The sequence below is a fragment of the Equus quagga genome, chromosome 5 (genome assembly GCF_021613505.1).
Source record: "Equus quagga isolate Etosha38 chromosome 5, UCLA_HA_Equagga_1.0, whole genome shotgun sequence".
In the NCBI taxonomy this organism is placed as follows: domain Eukaryota; kingdom Metazoa; phylum Chordata; class Mammalia; order Perissodactyla; family Equidae; genus Equus; species Equus quagga.
This window is the reverse complement of record NC_060271.1, coordinates 132,206,616-132,229,528: the sequence shown is the minus strand read 5'-3', so window position 1 is coordinate 132,229,528 and position 22,913 is coordinate 132,206,616. Positions and strand designations below refer to the sequence as shown.

The 22,913-nt window shown below is 45.9% G+C and overlaps 1 protein-coding gene across 4 annotated transcripts in view; it reads left to right on the top strand.

Moving 5' to 3' along the window:
* Window positions 1-6: 6 nt before the first annotated feature.
* The window catches only part of ASAP2 (ArfGAP with SH3 domain, ankyrin repeat and PH domain 2), a 177,173-nt gene continuing 154,266 nt past the window's right edge, over window positions 7-22,913 (top strand). For all 4 annotated transcript variants that reach the window (XM_046662932.1, XM_046662931.1, XM_046662930.1 and 1 more), the window contains exon 1: window positions 7-181. In XM_046662932.1, the coding sequence (XP_046518888.1) occupies window positions 56-181 (126 nt within the window). In that variant the 5' untranslated portion in view covers window positions 7-55. The remainder of the gene's footprint in view (window positions 182-22,913) is intronic.

Sequence of the window (22,913 nt, the reverse complement as noted above, 5' to 3'; positions counted from 1 at the left end):
CGGCTGAGGCGGCGGCTCCCCCGCGGCCGGCCGCCCGCGCCCGCGCGCCGAGGCGATGCCGGACCAGATCTCCGTGTCGGAATTCGTGGCCGAGACCCATGAGGACTACAAGGCGCCCACGGCCTCGAGCTTCACCACGCGCACAGCGCAGTGCCGGAACACGGTGGCGGCCATCGAGGAGGTGAGCAGCGGCGCCGCGGGCCTCGCCGGGCGGGCTGGCGGCTCCGGCCGCAGGTAGCGCCGCGCCCCTGCCCCTGCCCGCCGCCCCGCCAGCCGGCCCCCGCCCCTTCCCCGGTCCAGCATCCCGGGAAAAGTTTCTTCTCAGAATCCGGACGCGGCCGGGCCAGCGCTGCCGAAACCGAAGCCCTTTGTTTCGTGTAGGTGGCTCGGAGCAGAGGGCCGATGGCTACCTGCGGCCTTTTGAGACCCCCTCCGTCCCCCGTTTCTCTCGCGCGGCCCGGCCCTTTCCCCCAGCGCGGCCAACTTCGGCCCGAGAGTCGGGGTGGGCGGTGAGCGCGGACCCCCGCGCCCGCCCGGCCGGGCTCGTCGGCTCGCCAGCCTTCCCCGGGCGCCCGCCTCCCGACTTGCTCTCGAAGCGCCCCTGCCCGCAGCCCGCCCGGCCGCCCCGCTCTGCCCGACTCTCGGCTCGGCCCGCGGGCAGCCGGCCGCCCGGGCAAGGTGCGCGCACCTTCTCCAGCAAGGCCTGCCCGATGCCGCGCCGCGCCCCGGCCGCGAGCGCTGGACGGCGTGTGAGCAGGGCTTCGGCCTCACGGCCTGCGGTGGCCGCTCCCGGTTACGTGTGTCTTACCTGTTCGAACCCCTGACGCCTCCCTCCCCACCACACTGGGAAAGGCCTGATTTTAGTCAAGGTGCAAAGTCATCGTGCCTGGTGCTAACTAGTCAGCCCTCCATATCCTGCAGACAGAACATTTAGGAGTGGACGGGCTTGGGTCGACAGCCAAAGCAGCAGGCGCTGTCGGAAGGGCAGAGTTTGTAGGTCCAGGGCCGCCGCTGACTGTGTGGTTTGGGGCAGCTCCTCGCCTCTCTGCCCTCACTTTCCTTCCCTATCAAACGGCCCTAGTAAGGCATCCTTGCCGGGGTTGTTAGGAGGGTCAGAGATGCTGTGTGTGAAGTGCTTGGCTCATAATAGGTACTGGTTTACAAGCCACACGTGTGCCAAGATTGAGTAGCTGATTAAACATCTCTTGGCCAGAACGTCAAGTTACAGCCTTAAAATGGGGTATTGTAGGTATTTAGAAAAAGATGACTGGGCTAGAGTGAGTGAGGGGAGGTCTCCAGAGAGCTTTAAGTTAAGGGATGGCGTTCATTTTTTTGCCCACTTGAACAAAGCAGCTGCTGTTAGGAATTGCTTGAAAAAAAAATACAGAATGTTTTCCCTTAATGGAAATTTTTGTGTTTGTAGACATAAACAGTCAGTAACAGGCTAAATCTGAAGTAACAGATTCAGCATTCTGAATGTTTTAAGTATAGCTAGGGCATCCTCCTTTCCTCTCTCCCTGTTTTGTAAACGTTTTGTCATAGTGAGTTCTCTGTTCCCAGATCGCTTCATTCTACTCGTATCAGCAAGGCTTAAAAATGATACCTTCAAATGAGGCAGGTGGGCATGGGCCTGAGGAGTCTTTTCAGAAGTGCTGGTTGAAAAGCAAGAGGAGAATTTTCAGTGTTTTGAAAATACACCATTAATAATGTTTGTGGAATGATTGCAACCAAATGGTAGCTATTTCTAAAGGGAAGGAAGCTTTGTACAGATGCCTTAAAAAAAAAACAAAACTTGATTGTATTTGAAGTTCTGTTTCTTTTCCCAGTTGCATTTTGTTAAATATTATTAACACTGGCAGATGTTGGAAAGCTAGGCAAATAGGAATTGCTATTAAAATTGGCATGCCCTTTCTCTGATTAATTTTAGTGTACAGTGTATAAATCCAAAGCTCTTTTTGTGTGCTGTGCAGGAGATTACCCTAGACTCAGTTACTGAGCAGATTAAAAAGAGACTGCATTTGGTCATTTTATTAAACTGCAAGCTTGCTCCGTGCTTCCATCTTAGCACAGGAATTGGTTAAAGTCTCAAGAATGAAAAAATTAAAATCATTACAGGTCTGTCTCACTTTAAGCAACTCCAGTATACAAAATATGACGATGGTACTCGTGAGCTTGGATTTATGAGAACTAAATTTAAAAACTGTTTACTTTCTAAGAGGAATCACTGTGGACTCCTTTAAATAATGCTCTTTTCCAGGGTGTTTAATGTTCATTCCCGTTACCAAAAGTTGTTCCGTATATGGTTTTATTAACAAATGATGCCCACATATTTTGGTTTTAAACAAGCATCTACTTTTCATACTGAAATGAAACATGAGAGTAGGTATTGTGACATGAACTCACTCATTTGATAGAAATAAACTTAGAATTTGCAAGTCCTTTGTCTTGAGTTTAAACAAATGAGTCATGGAATTAGTGAACATTGTAAATCGATTAACCTTTGTGAACCTGTTCTTTCCAATATAGGTTGTGTCTGCTAAAAATCGATTTACAACTGAAATGTGCTTTTTTTGGTATGCAAACCTGTAGCTGGACTACTTGTACTTAGTAGCTATTGAGTCACTACCCTGTGCGATGAACCTCACATTGTTGTATGTATTCCTCATCTCTGCTTCACACAGGAGGAAGTTGAGGCTTGGAGAGGTTAATTTGCTCGAGGTTATAGAGCTGTTAACTTGAAGCGCTGGAACTTGAACTTGGCTCCATGCTGTTTCCAGAAACGATGCTGCTTTCTGTTACTTTTAATAATGCTGAATTCTCTAAATTACTCCTTTATCAGATAGACCTGGGTTCAAGTTCAGACTCCACCACTTGCCAGTTATAAGAACTTTTGTTTTCCTTAGCTTTAAAGCCTGCGTAACAACACCTATCTACTTCAGAGGGTTGTGGTAAGGGTTTAATAAGATGACACACAGCACAGTACCTGATGGACAACTGGCTTAATAAATGCTAACTGCTTAACAGATTATATTAGAGTTAATCTGCAGACCCTGATGAGGGCCTTTGGCCCCCCAAATGGGATTTACATGGCGGTGGGGGGGGGGGGGTGGTGAGTAGGAAGAGTAGGGAAATGGATGAATGGTTGAATGAGTAACTGAATGGAAAAGACTGTGTCTCTATTAACCCAGGCTTATTTTTTAACTAGTTTGTTGTCTTGGCAGCATGTCAGCACATACCTGTGTTTTAAAATTTTCACTTGGTGGTCACTTTCTCTGTCTCTGGTTGAAATAATTGTTTTGCACAATTTTAGCAAAGTCTGGTGCTGCAACTCAAATCTGCTCTGTTTTTGGAAATAATGGAAAAAATTAGTTGTGGCATAAATCTGAAAAGTATGCTTTTCCCCCCTTTTTGGGGTTTTATTTCTGTCTCAGTTTCTTTGAGTCTCTGGGTATTTTGAAATATTCTCAAAATAGGGAAAAATTATATGTATACTTGGAATATTCATGTTTCTAGTTAGACCGTCCTTTAGAGCACCATCCATTCTGCCTTGCTTATTTGGCTTTGTTAGATATTTAGTTTTAAAAATAAATTTGATGTTGACTTGTGAGTATTACAATTTAATCTGCTTCCTTCCGGGGCCATAATTCTCTACTCTGTTGTTCTTGGTTACCTTGGAAATCTCAATGCTGTCACAAGCACAGGGTTCTGACTGCAGGGTGGAAAGGGCATCTGGGCAGCACAGACTCCCAGGGGCTTTGCTGTCCTTAGGGCCAGAAGCCCCTCCTAGCAGTTATAGTGGGAACCAGGCTAAGTGCTTTTTAGGCAAGAATGTGATTCTCAATCTTAGCGCTTTGTGACTTGTTTGAAAAACAGCTCTTCCAAACCCCAGACTAACAGATTTTGGATCTGTTGTCAGAAGGACATCACCTTCTTCTTTTTTTTTTTTTTTAAAGGTTGGCACCTGAGCTAACAACTGTTGCCAATCTTCTCTCTTTTTTTTCTGCTTTTTCTCCCCAAATCCCCCCAGTATATAGTTGTATATTTTAGTTGTGAGTCCTTCTAGTTGTGGCATGTGAGACGCCGCCTCAGCGTGGCCTAATGAGCAGTGCCATGTCCACGCCCAGGATCCCAAACGGCGAAACCCTGGGCTGTGAAAGCGGAGTGCACGAACTTAACCACTTGGCCCTGGGGCCGGCCCCAGACATCACCTTCTTGTGTGGTACATTTGTGTTTTTGGAAGTGAGCTTCTATGGGTCAAACAGGGCCATCTTTTTATGCTGTGTTCCAAAATCTGGATTTATGTGTTTGCAAATTTTTCAGTCATTTAAGGAGGGAATGGTCTTCTCTTATGTTATCTCCATCTCCCCCCCCAACCCTCTGGTGGGTTCCAGGCCCTGCTATTCATTCAGTGTTTATTGGGTCCTGCTGTGTGCTCGGTGATGGGATAGAATACCAAGAGGAATATGTTTTCTTTTTGATAGCACCTACAGCTTAGTGGGGGAGACAGACATCCTATAATATAACAAATCAGTGTAATAAAATGTCCAGAATCACAGGTGCCCAGGGATGGGAGTGGTCAGGTGTGCCTGGGGCTGTGGTTAGGGGGCCTTGTATGATGATGTGCAGTTGAGTCGTGAAGGCAAGGCAGTCATCTGTGGGTTACCACGTGCTTTAGTCACTAAGGTATCTCAGTATGGTCTTCCGTCTGTGCCTCCCTGCCTTAGGTAAATATTGATCCACTCTGGAGGTGGTGGCCAACTAGGCCTCTGGTTGAGTTTTCACAGCCACCCAATCCACAGAGGGCTGCTCAGGCCACAATTTGGAGTAATCCTGATTCTTCTCTTACACTCCACATTTCTAGGCACTGATGCCTTTCTTCGTGAAGCATGTGTTCTAGACCTGCACTGTCTAATGTAGTAGCCTAACATTAAAAATTCACTTTTTCAGCTGCCCTAGCCACATTTCACGTGCTCAGTAGCCACATGTGTATTGGACAGTGTAGATTTAGAACATTTTCTTTCTTTTTTTTTGAGGAAGATTAGCCCTGAGCTAACTACTGCCAATCTTCCTCTTTTTGCTGAGGAAGACTGGCCCTGAGCTAACATCCATGCCCATCTTCCTGTACTTTATACGTGGGACGTCTACCACAGCATGGCTTTTGCCAAGCGGTGCGATGTCTGCACCCGGGATCTGAACCAGTGAACCCTGGGCCGCTGAGAAGCGGAATGTGCGAACTTCACCGCTGTGCCACCGGGCTGGCCCCTAGAACATTTTCATCATTGAAGAAAGTTCTCTTGGGCAGTGGAGTTTTAGACCCTTGTAACTAAGAATAGTCCACCGACCAGCAGCATTAGCATCACTTGGAGCTTGTTTGAAATGCAGAATCTTAGATCCCACCGTAGACCTGCTGAGTCAGAATCTATGTTTTATAACATCCCCAGGTGCATGGTATGCACATTAAAGTTCAGGAAGCACTGCTCTAAACTGTGAGGCCTGGCCACACATTAGAATCACTGCGGGCGTCTGTGGAACAGAGATGCCTGGCGCACTCCCTGAAGTTCTGACTTAATTGGTTTGGGTGGGGCCTGGAACTTTGGCACTTTTTAAAGCCTTTCCCCAAATGGGGTTGATAGTCACCCAGAAAACAGATAATTATGTAATGTGGTGTCAGATAGTGATACGTGCTATGAAGAAAAGTTAGGCAGAATACAGGAATAGAAAGTGCTTTGGAGATCAGGCAACTGAAGTCGGGAAAGGCCTCTGCAAAGAGATGTCTTAGAGCAGAGCCCAGAGTGCAGTGAGGAGGCCAGCCAGGGAAGAGCTGGAATCGAAGAACAGCATGTGAAGAGGCCCAAAGATGCGAATGTTCTTGGGGCATTTAAGGACAGAAAGGAGGCCAGTGTTGGAGGAGAGAAGCGGGTGGGGGAGAGAAGGAGGAGGGATGAGCAGGGCCACATCACGCAAGGCCTTACTAGTCTTGGGGAGGGAGTTGGATTTTGTTCTCACATCATGGGAAGCTGTTGGAGGGCTTGAACAGGGAATAAGATGATCTGATTTACATTTTAAAAATCTCCTGGTGGTTGTTCCAGGGAGACTAGACTAGCAGGGCATGAGAGAGAAGAGGGAGACCTCTTGGGGGCTGGGGGTCTATTGCAGTCATCCAGGCAGGAGGGTCTTGGACTAGGTGCTGGCAGTTCGGGTACTGAGAGGTCCGATTGAGATCCATCGTGCTGACGGATTGTTGTGTGTGCTGGGGATGAGGTGAGCAGAACAAGAGTTCCTGCCCCAACAGCCAGGTTCACTCAGGCTGCCTGAGGAATGGGCCTCCCAGTCTCCCCATGGTGAAAACGGCACTTTGGTGCTCCTTAGTGTCAGTGTCAAGGCCAGCTGTGTGCCGTTCAACACGACTTGTTGAAGAACCTGTGTTGGGACCAATCTGGAGTATTTATTTTGTTTTGTGGCAGATGCCGATCAGGGAGGCGTTAAAGCAGAGCCCTAAGTGTAGACAAGGACTGGCGGGCACGTTTGCCTCTCCCCTCTGTGGTTTCCAGCCAGATGATAGATGATGACACTTTGGTCTGTCGGATGCCTGGGATGCTGGCCCTGGTTCAGCTCCCCAAACACCCCTCTTTCCCTGCGAAAAAGAGGTGGAGGATTTACCGAGTTGTCATCCCCCCATAGGATCCTACCTCGTTCGCACAAACTTTTCTATGTCATGTGGCCTTAAAGCAGATTGCCAGGGCCCTTCCGTGCTTTCATGTCGTTATTTTATCAGTGGGAACGATGTTATGGAATAAATGGACTGTCAATTGGAATGCTTGGAGTATATTTTTTTTTTTTTAAGATTGGTCTTGAGCTAACATCTGTTGCTAATCTACCTCTTTTTTTTTTCTCCTCCCCAGATCCCCAGTACATAGTTGCATATCCTAATTGTACATCCTTCTAGTTCTTCTGTGTGGGATGCTGCCTCAGCGTGGCTTAATGAGTAGTATGTAGGTCCGTGCCCAGGATGCGAACCACTGAACCCTGGGCTACTGAAGCAGAGTGTGTGAACTCAACCATTACACCACTGTGCCAGCCTCTTGAGCTGTATTTTCATTTGTATTTTGTTATCTTGACTTACTGATTCATAAATGTATATTGGGCACCTACCAATATGTTGTCACTGCCGGGTGCCAGGGATGTAAAAGCAGACAGGACTAGCTCCTTCCCTATAAAGCACTTATATTCTCATGTTTTGTGTGTAGTTATATTTTATCCTCTTAACCTTTTTTGTGGCATGGACCCCTCTGACACTCTGGTGAAGGTGGAGGACTCCTTTTAGATGCTTTAATGCATCAAATAAAATACATAGGATTTCAAAGGAAACCAAATATATTGAAATTCAGTTAGCAAAATGTTTAAAAGGTCCGTGTCATGCTAATTATGCTTCTTTACTAAAGCGTTAAATATCAAGATTTGGTAGTGGGTGTAATAAATACTTTAATTTTGAAGTACTGATGAATGTAAGCAATGTTGTCAGATATTTCTAACAACTTTAAAGTTATATTAATGTATCTTTTATTGGAGTCAGGTATTGCTAATACTGTTATGGTGTGTTGTGTACATGGTGCATTGCATACGTTAACAATTGAAGAAAATGCTCACTTTCAGTTAGGGGCCAATGAAATCCAGATGTAATTCTTTTTTCCAGTCCAAGTTTATGACCCCTTGCATTCAGACTGAGTTCTAGGCTTGATGGTAAGATTCTTTTAATTAATTGTTTTTTGGAATGAGTGATGACTCTGTAACAATGCTGTTGGAGTTGGTTCTTAGAGTCTAGCTGAGAAGAGTTATGCCCTAAGCCGGTGTTATAATTATCAAGTAGTAAAGGTGTCTAGAGGAACTCAGAGGTGGTGGGTAGAGCTGTCAGATGTGGTTTGACAGCCATGGTGCACTCTGCACTTTTTCAAGGTCAGAGCGTGACAGTTTCTCATAGGGTCCCACGGGTTGGCTGGTACACTGATGCATGTCCTGGAGTTCAACAAAACTGCAAACTGCATCTTTAAGTCCTGCAGTTAGGACTTAAAGTTAGGGCTTTTTAAACTGCAGTTAGGGCTGCAGAGAGGCAGCCCAGCTCTCCTATTTTTACCTTTGTTGTTTTTTGAGCATGTCATACACTGTCCTTGACTCTGTAGGGCAAGCTTGATTGTGAAGCCGTAGTAGATTTATAAGTGCTTTCTGCCCGGAGTTTTAAGAGAGACTGTGCAGTGTGCGTTGTTTTTGGTGAGGTTATGTATTGAAATGATGCTGTTGTTCCCTGAGTGGGATATCCAGAGCATGGCTGAAGTGTTATCGTCAGTCACTGTTGTTTTCCTCCCCCTTGTCTGTTCTTTCTAGCATTTACTGGATTCTTACTGTGTGCCAGGTATGCTTTAAATTCTTTACCTGTATTAACTATTAAGTTGTTTAATTACTACAAAAACCCTGGAAGTCCAGAGAACTTAAGCCACTTTACCAAGATTGCAGAGCTAGGATGTGGTGGAGGCAGGATTCAAGCTCAAGCATTTTGACACGAGAGTCTGCTGCTCTTAGCAGCCAACTGCCTCTGTAGAGCCTGGGCCAGAAAAGGCCCTCCGTGTTGATGCCTCGGTGACCAGCATGACTTCTCTCTAGCTGTTGGTTTTAGTAAGTCACGTCTATGTATTTCTTGAGTGGATGCTTCTGGGAGATCCTGGCTTCTGTGCTGTTTCCTCGGTGCTTGTTGCTGCAGAAATGGTTCCTCTTTACTCTCTTCGCTGCTCTGCTGACATGCCTAGCCCTGTGGAGCCGAGTGGCCCCGGGGCATTGCTCACACTCTGGCAGGAGGCCTGCCCTACTAACGGGATTACTAATGATGTCATCTTTCCCCTCTATGCTGAAGATGGCTTTGTCAATAGATTTTATATACAAATGCTGTCAATACAATTGAGTGACTGATGAAGACAGTTCCCTCTGATGATGAATTCTCTTGCCTTTTAGGATTCTAGCCAAGTGTTCAGGACTTTGCGGCTTCTTTCCCTAGCATCCCAGAAGAAATCACATTTTTATTATAGTTTTTTTTTTAAACACTGCCTACAACACTGGCTGAGATTTCTTTGAGCCTTAATTCTGCGCTGTGTTTTAAATTGATTATTGAATCCTCAACTATCCTGTGAGATAGGTCCTGTTGTTATCTCTATTTTATAGTTAAAGAAACCAAGGCTCGGACAAGTAAGTTCCCTGACTGCAGGTCTCCGTCCCACCACTAGCAGTTGATGGAACCAGGAATCCCAGCTATACTGAGATTAGCGTTGTGCTCTTAGAGGTCTTACTCTTTTTAGTTCTCTCTCTCTTTTTTTTTTTTTTGAGGAAGATTAGCCCTGAGCTAACTGCTGCCAACCCTCCTCTTTTTGCTGAGGAAGACTGACCCTGAGCTAACATCTGTGCCCATCTTCCTCTACTTTATGTGTGGGACGCCTGCCACAGCATGGCTTGCCAAGTGGTGCCATGTCCACACCTGGGATCTGAACCGGCGAACCCCAGGCCGCCGAAGCGGAACGTGCACACTTAACTGCTGTGCCACTGTGCCAGTCCCTCTTTTTAGTTCTTTGATGCATCAACTGACCTCTGCATCTGGGATTTCTTTTGCCTGTGAAGGTTCCTCTTTAGGTGTTTGTATGGGGTTCTTTGTAGTTTTTTTTTTTAAAGATTTTATTTTTCCTTTTTCTCCCCAAAGCCCCCTGGTACATAGTTGTATATTTTTAGTTGTGGGTCCTTCTGGTTGTGGCATGTGGGACACCGCCTCAGCATGGCTTGACGAGCGGTGCCATGTCGGCGCCCAGGATCTGAACTGGCGAAACCCTAGATGGCTGCAGCAGAGCGCTCGAACTTAACCACTTAGCCACGGGGCCGGCCCCGTATGGGTTTCTTGAGTGTAGGTTGATAATTGTTGACCTTCTGCAGGCCAGTCCCCATTGTTGTTGACTTAGAGAACGTGTGATGGCCCAGACATGGTCATCAGACACTAACCCCTGGGGAAGTCCTTAGCATCAGAGGTGTTTATTAAGTGGCTTTAACTGCCATGGAGTGATTAAAAGGACAGTTCTGGCCCCCTTAGAGCTGAGGGACTGAGACCACCGTCACAGCTGTGTGGAAAGGACTCCAGAGCCCCATAGGCAGTGATGAGATCCATACAGTATTCCCTCTTTGTCAGCAAATCTGTGTTTTGAGAGTTGGCCACTGAAGGGTGACTCACAGATGTGGCGTGTCTAGGCAGAGTCGGCCGAGGAGTCAGCACCCTCTTGCCAGTTAGGGGACTTTGGGGAGATTCTGAGCAGAAGCAGGGAGGTTAAGTCCTTGTATTAAATTTATTCCTCTGATAGCCTTGACCTGTTAGCTGACCAGCTCTTGGACCTCGGACAGGTGATTCACTGGTCCGGTCCCGGGGCTCTCCAGGTCTTAGCATTCTGTGTCTGCAGCTCTCTGCAACACACCTGCCTCTGGCCAGTCTTTACTTTTTCTCACCATGTTCTCTGCTTTCTCTTTCTCTTGGCTATTCACATTCATACTTTTCAAGAGGTTAGAGGTGAAAGTAAACTTGACCTCTTCCATTCACCTCTTTAAAGATTCCCTCCCCCTAAATGTCACTGGAGTCAACGTGGTGGTTGCCCTTGAGCTGGAATTTCTTTGGGTGCGTTGCTAGTTTAAGTTTGGAACAGCTGGGCTGCGTAGTTTGCACCCTTCTCACCTTCTAGCGCTTTTGCAGTCTTAGCTGCGGTCTTGGTCTCTGGATTATATCTCTGTTGTGCTTTGCTTCTCTGGTGAAAAACAGGTTGTGTTAATGATCATGAGGTTTTACAATCATTAAATAATTTGGACTGTTGAACTTTAAGTAAATACTGATTTTTCTGATATATCAGGTTCTAATAGCTTTTCTCTTGGTTCTGGGGGAGCCGGTTCTCATCATTGGAAGATGTGGTCTCTGTTAAGCAGCCTTGTGGAATTGGTTGTGTTTATATGGTGGAGTGGAAAGAGTGCTAGCCATGGAGCTAGAAGAGCTGATTCTGGTTCTCGTTTGGCCTCCACTTTGCTATATGACCTTGGGCAAGTCACTGCCCTGAATGTCTGGTCTCTAAAATATGGGATTTGGACTAGTTGATCTCTCACTGCCCTCCCCAGCCTCAAAATCACATACATTGGGTTTGAAGTGGCTCTAGAATAAATGGCGGGAATGAAAAATCAGCAAGGAATGGCTAGTTTGTATTCCTGAAAAGAAAACATAGGTTCTGAATTATATCTTGAAGTTGAATTTTGTTAAAAAAAAACTTTTCTGTGCCTTCCTGAGGCACTTATTTTTTGTTGTTGCTTTTTTTCAAATTGATGTACAATTCACCCTTAAAATTCCATAAAAATTCACCCTTTTAAACTGTCCGATTCAGTGATTTTTTTTGGTATATTCACAAAGTTGCGTAGCCATCACCTCTATCCAATTCCAGAACGTTTTCATCACCCCAGAAAGGAACCTCATACCTGTTAGCAGTAACTCTTCATCCCCCTTTCTGTCAGCCCCTGACAATCACTATTTACTTTCTGTCTCTATGGATTTGCCTATTGTAGACATTTCATATAATAAGATTTGTATGATGGAATCATACAATATGTGGCCTTTTGTATCTGGCTTCTTTCACTTGGCATAATGTTTTCAAGATTCTTCCAAGTTGTAGTATGAATCTACACTTTATTCCTTTTTTTGGCTGAATAATATTCCATTGTATGGATAGACAACATTTTGTTTATCCATTCATTAGGTGATAAACATTTGAATTGTTTCTACTTTTTGGCTATTGTGAATAATGCTGCTGTGAATATTCTTGTACAAGTTTTTGGGTGGACATATGTTTTCTCTTGGGTATATACCTAGGTGTAGAGTTTCTGGGTCATATGGTAACTCTCTGTTCAACTTTTTGAGGAACTGCCAGACTGTTGTCCAAGAGGCCGCACCACTTTCCATTCCCACCAGCAGTGCGTTAGGGTTCCAATTTCTCCACATCCTTGTCGACACTTGGCGTTATCTGTCTTTTGTTTTATGGTTTATTTTTTTTAGATTGGCACCTGAGCTAACAACTGTTGCCAATCTTCCTTTTTTTTTTCTGCTTTTTCTCCCCAAATCCCCTCAGTACATAGTTGTATGTTGTAGTTGTGGGTCCTTCTGGTTGTGCTGTGTAGGACGCCACCTCAGTGTGGCCTGACAGGCGTTGCCATGTCTGCGCCCAGGATCCGAACCAGCGAAACCCTGGGCCGCCAAAGTGGAGCGCATGCACTAAACCTCTCGGCCATGGGGCCAGCCCCTGTCTTTTTGATTATAGCCATCGTAGTGGGTGTGAAGTGCTATCTCATGGACTTGATTTGCATTTCCCTGATGGATGGTTAATGGTGTTGAGCGTTGTTTCCGTGCGCCTATGGCCATTTGTATATCTTCTTTGGAGAAATACCTTTTCACATCCTTTGCCCGTTTTTAAATTGTTATTTGTCTTTTTATTGTTCAATTGTAAGAGTACTTCATATATCTAGAAACTAGACTCTTAACAAATATATGATTTGTAGATATTTTCTCCCATTTTGTGAATCATCTCCTTACCCACTTGATGGTGTCCTTTGAAGCACAGAGTTTTTAATTTTGGTGACGTCTAGAATACCTACTTTTCCTTTGGTTACTTGTGCTTTTGGTATCATATCTAAAAAACTGTTTCCTAAAATAATGTCATGAAGATTTACACCTGTATTTTCTTCTAAGAGTTTTATAGTTTTAGCCCTTACATTGAAGTCCTTGATCCATTGTGAGTTAGTTTTTATCTCTGATGTGAGGTAGGGATCTAGGTAGGGATTCATTCTTTTGCATGTGAATATCCAGTTGTCCCAACACCATTTGTTGAAAAGAGTATCCTTTTGCCATTGAATTTTCTTGGTACCCTTTTTGAAAATCAATTGATCTTTGATGTATGGGCTTATTTCTGGACTTTCCATTCTGTTCCATTGATCTTTATGTCTGTCCTTATGCTGTTACCACCTGTTGATTACTGTAGGTTTATGGGTAAGTTTTTAAATCAGGAATTCTGAGTCTTTCAACTTTTTTCTTCTTTTCCATTATTGTTTTGGCTATTCAGGGTCCCTTGCATTATCATGTGAATTTTAGGATCAACTTGTCAATTTCTGCAAAAAAAGCAAACTGGGATTTTGATGGGCATTGCATTGAATCTGCAGGTTAATTTGGGGAGTATAGACATCTTAATGATCCGTCATAACAACTTCCAATCTATTAACTTGAGATGTTTTTCCATTTATTTCTTTAATTTGGTTTAACAGTGTTTTATAGTTTTCAGTGTATGGTCTTGTGCTTCTTTCTTTCTTTTTTTTTTTTTTTGGGGAAAGATTAGCCCTGAGCTAACTACTGTCAATCCTCCTCTTTTTGTTGAGGAAGACTGGCCCTGAGCTAACATCCATGCCCATCTTCCTCTACTTTATACGTGGGACGCCTACCACAGCATGGCTTTTGCCAAGCAGTGCCATGTGTGTACCCAGGATCCGAACTGGGGAAACCCAGGCTGCCGAGAAGCAGAACATGTGAACTTAACCACTGTGCCACCGGGCTGGCCCGTTCTTGTGCTTCTTTTGTTAAATTTACTCCTAAATATTTTAGTCTTTTTGATGCTATTGTAAATTGAATTGTTTCCTTAATTTCATTTTTGGATTATTCATTTCTAGTGTTTAGAAATACAATTAATTTTTGTATGTTGATCGTATATCCTGCAGTCTTGCTGAGCTTGTTTATTGGCTCTAATAGTGGTGTGTATATGCCTTTGGATGTTCTGTATATGCGATTGTGTCATCTGCAAATAGAGTTTTATTTCTTCTTTAACAAATTTGGGTGCCTTTTATTTCTTTTTATTGCCTAGTTGCTGGATCAGTTCTTAATCATCTTTAAATGCCCAATGGGTTGCACAGAAGAGGGGCTCAATAGCTTAATGAATGACTGACTTTGGTGTTAAGAAAACAGTTTGTATTTACAGCTGAAATTCCTAATATTTCGTTTGTTTTGTTCCTTCTCACTTGGGCTCTGAAGATACTGAGAAAATTGGAAGATTTGCCTGCTTGGTCTCTGGTTGTAAAGTAAGTTAGTGGAACTGTCACTCGCATTGGTAAGTGGGTTTCAGATATTTGCCTCATTCAGCTGGGTGTTCGGTATCACCTGGGAGGTGTACGGCCCAGGAGCCAGGCCTTGTCGTCCCTGCTACAGCAAACTTTGCACAGCCCATTGTTCTTGCCTGTTACTGTGGCTTTTTGGTCGCTTCTCGCTATAAGCACCACCTTGATTTGTTCACGGTGGAGACCACTCGCTTCTTGACAAAAGGTGTGATTGTTGAGATTCCTGCTTTTTTTCTCACCTTGTAAATTCTCTCTTTTTTTTTTTTTGGCAAATAGGAATGAGGTGTGTTTACTACTCGGGCTGTTGGGCTGTCAGAACCTGTAGCTTTTGTGTGTTGGTTGTAGCTTGCCAGGTGGCAGGCCTTTAATTCGGAGGAGGTACCTTTGCCCTCAGGGAGAGCCCACGTAAAAATCAGGGGGTAGGCAATGTGCTTCTTCACCTTTTCCATCCTCCTCTTCTTTCCTCCTCCACGCTCCTGTTTCTGTCTTTTCCTTGGGGACCAGGTTGCTTATGCTGCAATCTCGGCAGTGTCTGCAGCTTAAATTCTCACCTCCCCTGTTTCCCCCGCCTTCTCTCTTACCTTCACTCCCTCAGTCTATTTCCAGACCCTCGGGGCCCTCTGTTTTCGTTTTAAAAGAGGAAATTCCAGCCAGAGGAGACTCAAGAGAGAAGCTTTAATTGGGATTTCAGGCCAGACCTTCCTTCGTAGTCTCTCCAGTCACCCTGGTGAGCTGCTGCTCTGGGGATGACATTTAATGTTGGCCTCCTTTCCCAGCACCCTGCCTCCCCTCAGATTTCCAGAACTGGGATTATTGTTCTGTCTTTTAAAAATGATTTATTATCTTCTCTAGCCATGTGGAAGGAGCTTAATTTTAGAAGTGCACGGTTTTCTTCTTTATGGTCAGAGCAAAGTAAAGGAGGTTTGATTGATCTTATGACAAAATTGCTTTAGCCGTAGCTGATAGGAAATCTGTTAAGGGCTCCTCTGTTTGATTTGCTCTTTTAATTTATGCACCTCCTTGCGTCCCTCAAGCATCTGTGCACAAAGCCAGTGAGGCCCGATATGTGACGTTGGGGGCTTTATTTCCGCCTGATACAACATGAGTTGCTACAGGATTCTGACACTTTGTTAAACTTTGGGTTGAATTAGGGAGTAACATTGTCAGCAAATGAGTGTTTCAGAAATTTGTTATTGTTTTTCCAAAGGAAAGTATACTATTAGGTTGAATAATTAAAGGCACTGACCATAGGGCATGCATTAGAGCCTGGAAGTAGACGAAAAGACCCCCATGTAAGAGTAAAATAGCTACCATGAAGCCCATTTTGTTTCTCTGTAGGTCAGGGTCATGTCATCCTCAGGGTTCTAGAAAAGACCCATATAGTCAAATGGAAAGAGCAGAGACCAGTGCTCAACAGCTGAGGTCAGTGGACGGGAGGGAAAGAGAGAATTAGACTCACTCAGAAGTGTGGGGCCACCCCTCCTCCAGGAATCCCTGAGGGTCTCGCGACCCCACGTTTAAGAAGAGTCCAAATCAGTGCCCTCTGCTGTGGTGGGCAGGGAAGTGTGTAATCCGCTGAGGAGAGTTTGCATGAAAATAGGTTTTGAGTTTTACTGGGTAATTTTGATGAGCTTTAGTTCACTGAGAAGATTGATTTCTGTGGAACAACTCTTTCCTTTGGTGTTGGCTGAACGAGGCATTTAGTATGCTCAGTATAGGGTTTGGGCCATGGCAGAATGACGTAGAGATCTGTTTCTGGAAGACACAGACTTACGTGGGCACAGCCCTTGGCCCTTGGCCGTCTGCTGTTAAGGAGTGTGAGGAGAGGGGCAATTGGCCATATGGTTCCCTGTCTGACCTCAGAGTATTTTGGCACTTCCTTTTTGGGGTGAGAGAGCCTCAAAATCCAGCGTTCCCCCTGCCTGCAGTTCCTGGCTTTCCTGTTGGACCCTCAGAGCAGACTGTGTGTGGGCCTGGGGTTAGGATGAGATTTTACTTCTCCTAGAGTCCTCAGAGCCCGGCGCGGCGCCCAGTACAGGGTTCTCAGAAAATGTCTGTTGAATGTGAAGGGTTAGGTTATCTTTTTGATTTTGTGATTTTATATTTTTCCCTTCAAAAAGCTTGCTGTATGTTTAGAAATAAATTCATTTTGATTTGCAAAGTCAAGATTGTCATGTCATGTTTTGAAATAGGAATCTTTTTAAGAATTATCAAAAGCTGTGCTCTATAAAGCATCTCAATCAATATCTAATTTCTTCATTGAAAAATATATTAGTTCTGCCTTTTCTTCTGTGAAATCTTCCCTAACATGCCCAGTCCATCAGAACCACTTCTCTGAATTCTTTTTTTTTCAAGATTGACACCTGAGCTAACAACTGTTGCCAATCTTTTTTTTTCTCCCCAAATCCCCCTAGTACACAGTTGTATATTGTAGTTGTGGGTCCTGTGGCGTGTGGGATGCCACCTCAACATGGCGTGCCGAGCAGTGCTATGTCCACGCCCAGGGTCTGAACCAGTGAAACCCTGAGCCGCCGAAGTGGAGCATGCGAACTTAACCACCTGGCCACGGGGTCGGCCCCCTGAATTCTTGAAGCAGTGACTCTCTGACTCACTTTCTTGGTCCCTTTTTATCCATCTGTCCATCCATCCGTCTGTCCATTTATCCATCCATTGATCCTCAATTGATCAGTCCACCTGTCTTTCGATCTGTCCATCCATCCATCCATCCATCCTTGGGACAGACCTGGGGTGGCTCTCATGCTCCGAAGCTTGGAGTGTTCTGCAGCTGTGAAGTGTGGTGGTCCACAGCAGCTGTAGGTGCTCCCTGTGTGTTGGGGGGTGGCCCTTGCTTCCCTCCTCAATGCTTGTGCCCTTCTGTAGTGCGGGACTCTCCTCAAAGGAGGACAAAGGAATGGTGCAGCTTGGGTCGAGGTGTGTAAGTTGGAACAATGCAAGTTCAGGGCACTCAGAGTTGTCCCTGTTGGTCAGGGCAGAGGTTGGCAGACTACAGCCCACAGCCTGTTTTTGAATGCAAAAAAATGTAAGCTAAAAATGGTATTTACAGTTTGTTAAAAAAAAAAAAAAATCTGAAGACTATGCAACAGAGACTGTGTATATGCGGCCAGCAAAGCCTAAAATATTTACTCTCTGGCCCTTTACAGAAAAAGTATTCCCACACCTGGGTGAGAGCATTGGGTGTGAGTACAGAGCGTCTGTCCTAACCTGGACAGAATGTTTGGGGTGTAAGGAGACATAAAGTTGCTTAGTCTAGTGTCCACATATTACGTGAGCCCCTGTTTTAAACATCCCTGCTTGCTGCACTGGCCGGGTACTTGCTCCCTGTGGAAGCAGCCTTCTCCATCCAAGGTTGTTGGGAAACATCTAAGGCTTTTGGGTAGGGGAGTGAAGTGAACAGAGCTGGGCTTAAGGAAGACTGATTTGGCAATGGGAGTGTGGTGAGAGGGTCAAAGGGGAGAAGGACCTGAGACAGGGAGCCCAATAGAGAAGCATTGGCCCCTGCCCTGGGAAGTGGTCACTGGGGCCTGAATTAGGACATTGGGAATACAAAGGAAGGGGCATATTGCAAGGTAGTTAGATGGTGGCCATTCTCTTGTCAGACCCATCTTCTAGTTTTGGATTGGTTTGTGATTGTTGGTTTAGGCCTTCATTCCTTCCTTTGTTCAATACGCAGAGCACCTGCTGTATACCAGGCCCCAGGCTCTGCAGAGTTGCTGCCTCGAAGGGGCTCACGAGCTGGAGGGAAGCAGAAAGAGTGATTCTGCCAGGGGGAGGAGGAGGGAAAGTTTCAGGAAGGAGGTGGCAGCACATAAGCTCCTCGAAGACAAAAGTGGTTTCACATGTGTGCTTACTTGAGGGTGCGTTTCCGCCCAGTGCCTTGATGAGTAGGGGCTCTGAAGGTTGAGCATCTGATCCGGCAGCTGGCCACATATGTAGAGTATAGTGCTGTATACTGCAGGTGAACATTATAACACCATCTTGTCTCTACCCTTAAGGAACTTACCATTTAAAAAGAAAAGATCAACCATTAATTTATTCATTCAATACCTGTTCATTTTATATAAGGCCTGTTATATACCTAAGCACACATGTGCAGAGTAATCCCCAAGTGTATGAAGGGAGCCAGGTCATCTCCCTTAGGCCATGCAGGGCTCGGCACAGGTTTACCTGCCACCCACCTCTTGAGGTTTTTTCCTCCGAACACCCTTTGCCTCATTTCTTGATCTGAGAATGTCCATTAATGACTTGGAAGGCACCTTCTGGCTTGGGGATTCTGTAATTTCGAAAGTCCAGCCTACTGCCTGCTGCGGGCCGTAGTAGGGGAAGGTGGGTGGGGTAGGCCACGCTAAAGTCAGCCTGCTCTGAACTCTGGCCTCTGCCACAAGGTCCTCCTTGGCTCCACAGGAGGGATCATCCTGTGTTCTTCTCTCCCTCTCCTCTCCCTCTTCAGACTGGCCCGTTGGCCCCAGGGACGAGTCTGAGTGGCAGGGAGGACTCAGGAAATAGGTCACAGGGAGCTTGGAAAAAACGAAGAACCTGCTGCCCATCCACTAACTTGTCAGCAATCCACAAACCCTTGGATCTTCCCATGTCTGACCTCACCAGCATGTGCTGTCTCCAGATGCCACCTCGCCAGCTTTCAGCCCAGGGATGAGCAGTGCCTGGTGGTCTGGGGAGAGATTGCGGGCCGGGCACCCACCTGACCTGATGGAGGGATTGATGCGAGCCTGGGAGGCATGAGGGTAGGGTGGAACAGGGTGATTGTGAGTGGAGCCCGGCCCAGAGAGGTGAGGGGAGTTGGTTTGCACACAGGGCAGGATGTTCACGGCTGCTCCCTGGTGAGAGAGAGTCCTGTGCTGGAGGACTGTCAGATGGCAGAGGATTTCTTCCTCCCAGGGGATCTAGAATCCTACTCATCTACCTCCCAGGTCCTTCCCCAGCCCTACAGTGCCTAGAAGTTTCCATTTATCACTAGTAGCCTCCTTTAACTCCATCTCCTGCATGTTTAGGGCACCCAGCCTCGGTTGCACCCTTCAGCTCTTCATTACATGGGGGCACGCTGAAGGGAGGGACTTGATGTTACACACCCTGTGTCCTGCAGTGCCCGATGCTGAGGCCCTCCCTGAATATCGTTCAGTGATTAATCTCGTATGAAACAAGGCCACCATTCGCACTGTGGGCCTCTTTCCTGTGTTTGTGTTCTTATTTCCTGCACCCAAACTGCAAACTCCCCAGAGCAGGAGCTCTTTTCTTATAACAAGCTCGTGTTTTTATTTATACTTGACTATTTTCAACACACTGTTTGGGCGGGATAGGTCTTCTGCCCATTTTACAGCTGAGGAGACAGCTTCCCAGAGGCTTAATGACTTCCAAAATAAGGTATTTAGTAAGTGGTAGCCCTGGGACTGGAACCAGGGTCTTACAGCTCTTGCCGGTGGATGATCTTTCTGTTACCCAGAACCATCTGAGTACATCGAGCTGCTCAGTAATCATTTTATCAGGTTAAAATAATGTGTGGGTGTAGTATTTATGAGTTCATGTGCATATGCATAGATTCTATATGTTCAGAAACTTCTTTGTCCAGTCTCTTTATTTTAAAAGAGATTCAAAATGTTGTCCATGCATTGTTAAATGTTAGTGTCTTTAGAAATGACTTGAGAGGACAGATAATTTAAAAATATTTGCACATTACGTCAGAAGAGAGTTAATGGTACCCGTTACTATTAATACTGGTGGTATTAGCTGTTCTCGGAAAAGGTACTGTTTATTCATAATAACCAGATAATAGCAGCAAGATGGAAGAGGAAAGCCCAGAGAACATTGTGAGTGTAGGTGTAATTGTAATTTAAATGCAATGGTGGGCTTGGGAGGGATGTCTTTAAATATAAGGTTTTAGGAGCTCCTGAGTTTTAGTGTAAGGCATAATAACTCATGTCTATGATAGGAGGTGTCTTTGGCCATGTAACCTTGGAGAAGTCATCGATCTTGAATAATTTATCATTGGAATGAAATCTCATTTTGAGAGAATCATACCTTCCTTCAGTGTTAAAAACATGTTTCTATCATGTGTCATAGTGAATATTCTAGTTACATTGCATATTTCTTCTTTTACGCCCTGCCCACTCACTTGGTTATCCTTAAAGAGAAGAGAAAGGGATTTTAGGTGGTAGCTAAGTAGTACCCAGTCTTTGAGTCTATAATCATATTCCTCATTTTGACAATTTTCTCTTTACTTTTGGTTGCTGTGTTTCGAGTTTTGATTTTAGATCTCTTTCTTTGGGGAAGGGTGGTTGGGTGGCTACAGGAGGACTGAGCCCATTTAGGGGCTGATAGATGATATATTTTTGTTATGCCGGACAAAGTAAACGGTACCCTTCCTCCTGAGTAGAGTTCATTTGTGATAGATGAGTGAATGGTCTCTTTCCACCTGGCTGTCACACAGTTGAAAAACGATGGTGCCATTTGAACATTCCATTTCTCAGACCCCCCAAGGGACAACAGAATATGTCTATGAGCTGGCATACCCAAATGCAAATTATTCTATTGATACCTAATATATGTAAATTTATGCTGCTGCGTTGACAAAGACATTATGAATGATACTCTTCTGAAATAGTGCTATATAAGTGGAATTTTAGTTTTATTGTCATAATAGTGAAGTGCATCACTAGTCCTATTCCTGCTGAATTTCTGTGACGTTCCAGCAGCTTCAAAGCCCCTCATGGGGCTATAGCACCAGAGGTGGAAGATTCGGCATCTTCTGGGCCAAGTGCTGCCCAGCGCTCTGCTAAAGGCTTTGTCTGTCTTCTGATGTGAGAGTTCCCTGATTGAGGGCAGGATGGAACGAGGACAGTTAGGATAGTGAGATGACTCAGCAGAGGAGAGTGAGTTTTAGTGCAGATTTTAGGGGGTTGAGACAAGGGAGCACTTTGGGAGGAAAGTTATCTTTGCCTTTTCAGAATTGAGTGCCTCTTTTGCCTCTGGATCATCACATCTCAAACCCAGGGACAAAGAATCCAAGCAGGTTCAAAGATAGAAGGATTTTTTCAGCAGAGTTGCTTGGGGGGTAGATGACATGTGATGGAAGGGACCCCATTCACCTTTGGTGGTGGGTATTTCCATGCTGCGCTTTGCTGTTGCTCTGGGGACATTGGCGGTGGGCCATATTTCACTCAGTGGTGTTGACAGGGATGAGCGTTAGCCCACCTGTGTTGTCTTCACCCTCTGAACTCCCTTGGACAGGGGAGACTCCTTGTCTGTTGATAACCAACCTGAGTACTGTATGTCCAGCCCTTGCTGAGCTGGGCACTGGGGGCACCTGCAGAGGAGACAGGAGATGTGACCAACCTCCTGGATGTGCTGCTAGCCTGGTAGGAAACGCCGACCTCTTGTCTGGAGAGGACGGTGGGACCAGTGTGGCCAGTGCGGTTCCTGCAGGAGCCCGAACCTTTGCTGGAGCTGGAAGCACAAGCAGGCATCAGGTAGCCTAGAACAGGGCCTGGCGCACAGAAGACCCTCTAGGATATTTGTTAAGTAAGTCACAGAATAAGTGATAGCAGAAGGAGATAAGAGAGCGTTCTAGGAGGGGGACAAAGTACCTGATCCTAAGCGAGCGAGACAGGTTGCTTGGAGAAAGCTAAGAAAGTGGAGGGCCCTGGAGGGCTGTGTCCACTGTGTTCACCTCTAGATTGTGAGGGGGTGGGACGGTGTTGGGGCTCTTAGTCATTGTGGGCTGGGATAGAAATGAGGGTATGTGAGTGGGGAGGGGTCCTAGCCTTGCTCTAAGAGGAAAGGAAGGCGTTGGTTCAGAAGAGCTTTTTGGTTTCCACAAGGGAGATTATTTTATTTGCTTGTTCTATGTCATTCATTGAAGGTCTGCCTATCCTGTTCAGGCACTGGGGCGTTTACTAATGTGAATAGAGAGACCTGGATTTCTAGGAGTTCACAGTTTCACAGTATAAACAGATGCATAAACAAACAATTACAATGTGGTTTGATAAATGCTATAAGATACAGAGGCAGTTGCTACGGCAACACCAAGTCAGTCATTGCAACCTGTGGGAGTGAACAGGCTTGCTTGCTCAGGGTCTTGTAGGAGACCAGTCATGGTGACACGGTAGGGATGAGCTTTCCACTGTGCTTGGGTCGGCCTTTACCCCGGTGAGCAGGTTTACCATGCAGAAGTCTTTCAGCACCTGTGGGCTGACAAACCCGTGTGTGACTGATTCCCCAGAGGGCGGCCCTACAACCAGACTGCAAGAAGCTCTCCCTGGGTAGACAGCCTCCTGAAGGGGAGGGGCGAGAGGGATGGAGAGCAGCTTCTGCACACGGACCTGGGTTCTGCCGAGAACTGAGATGCTAAATATAGTCCCCGCATCTCCTGAGCTTCTTGGCAAGGAGGATGTTTCTTGTTTTCCATCTCGGCTAGGAGCAAGGGCAGGCATGGGGAAAGGAAAGGAGGTTTCCCCCGGTTTGAGGAATGATTGTCAGGGAAATGTCGGCCTTTTCCAGTCACTGGAAGAGCCCTTTCAATCCGAGCAGACAGGATCTATGAGGGTTTGGATGAGATCGGCAGTGAAGGCAGCAGCCGTCTCTGTGACAGCAACAAAGCCCAGGTGCAGGGCTTGTCTGCGCTGCAGGCACAGGGCCGCGGGGTTCTCTGAGGCCTGGCCGTTGTGGTGTGTGAGGGAGGC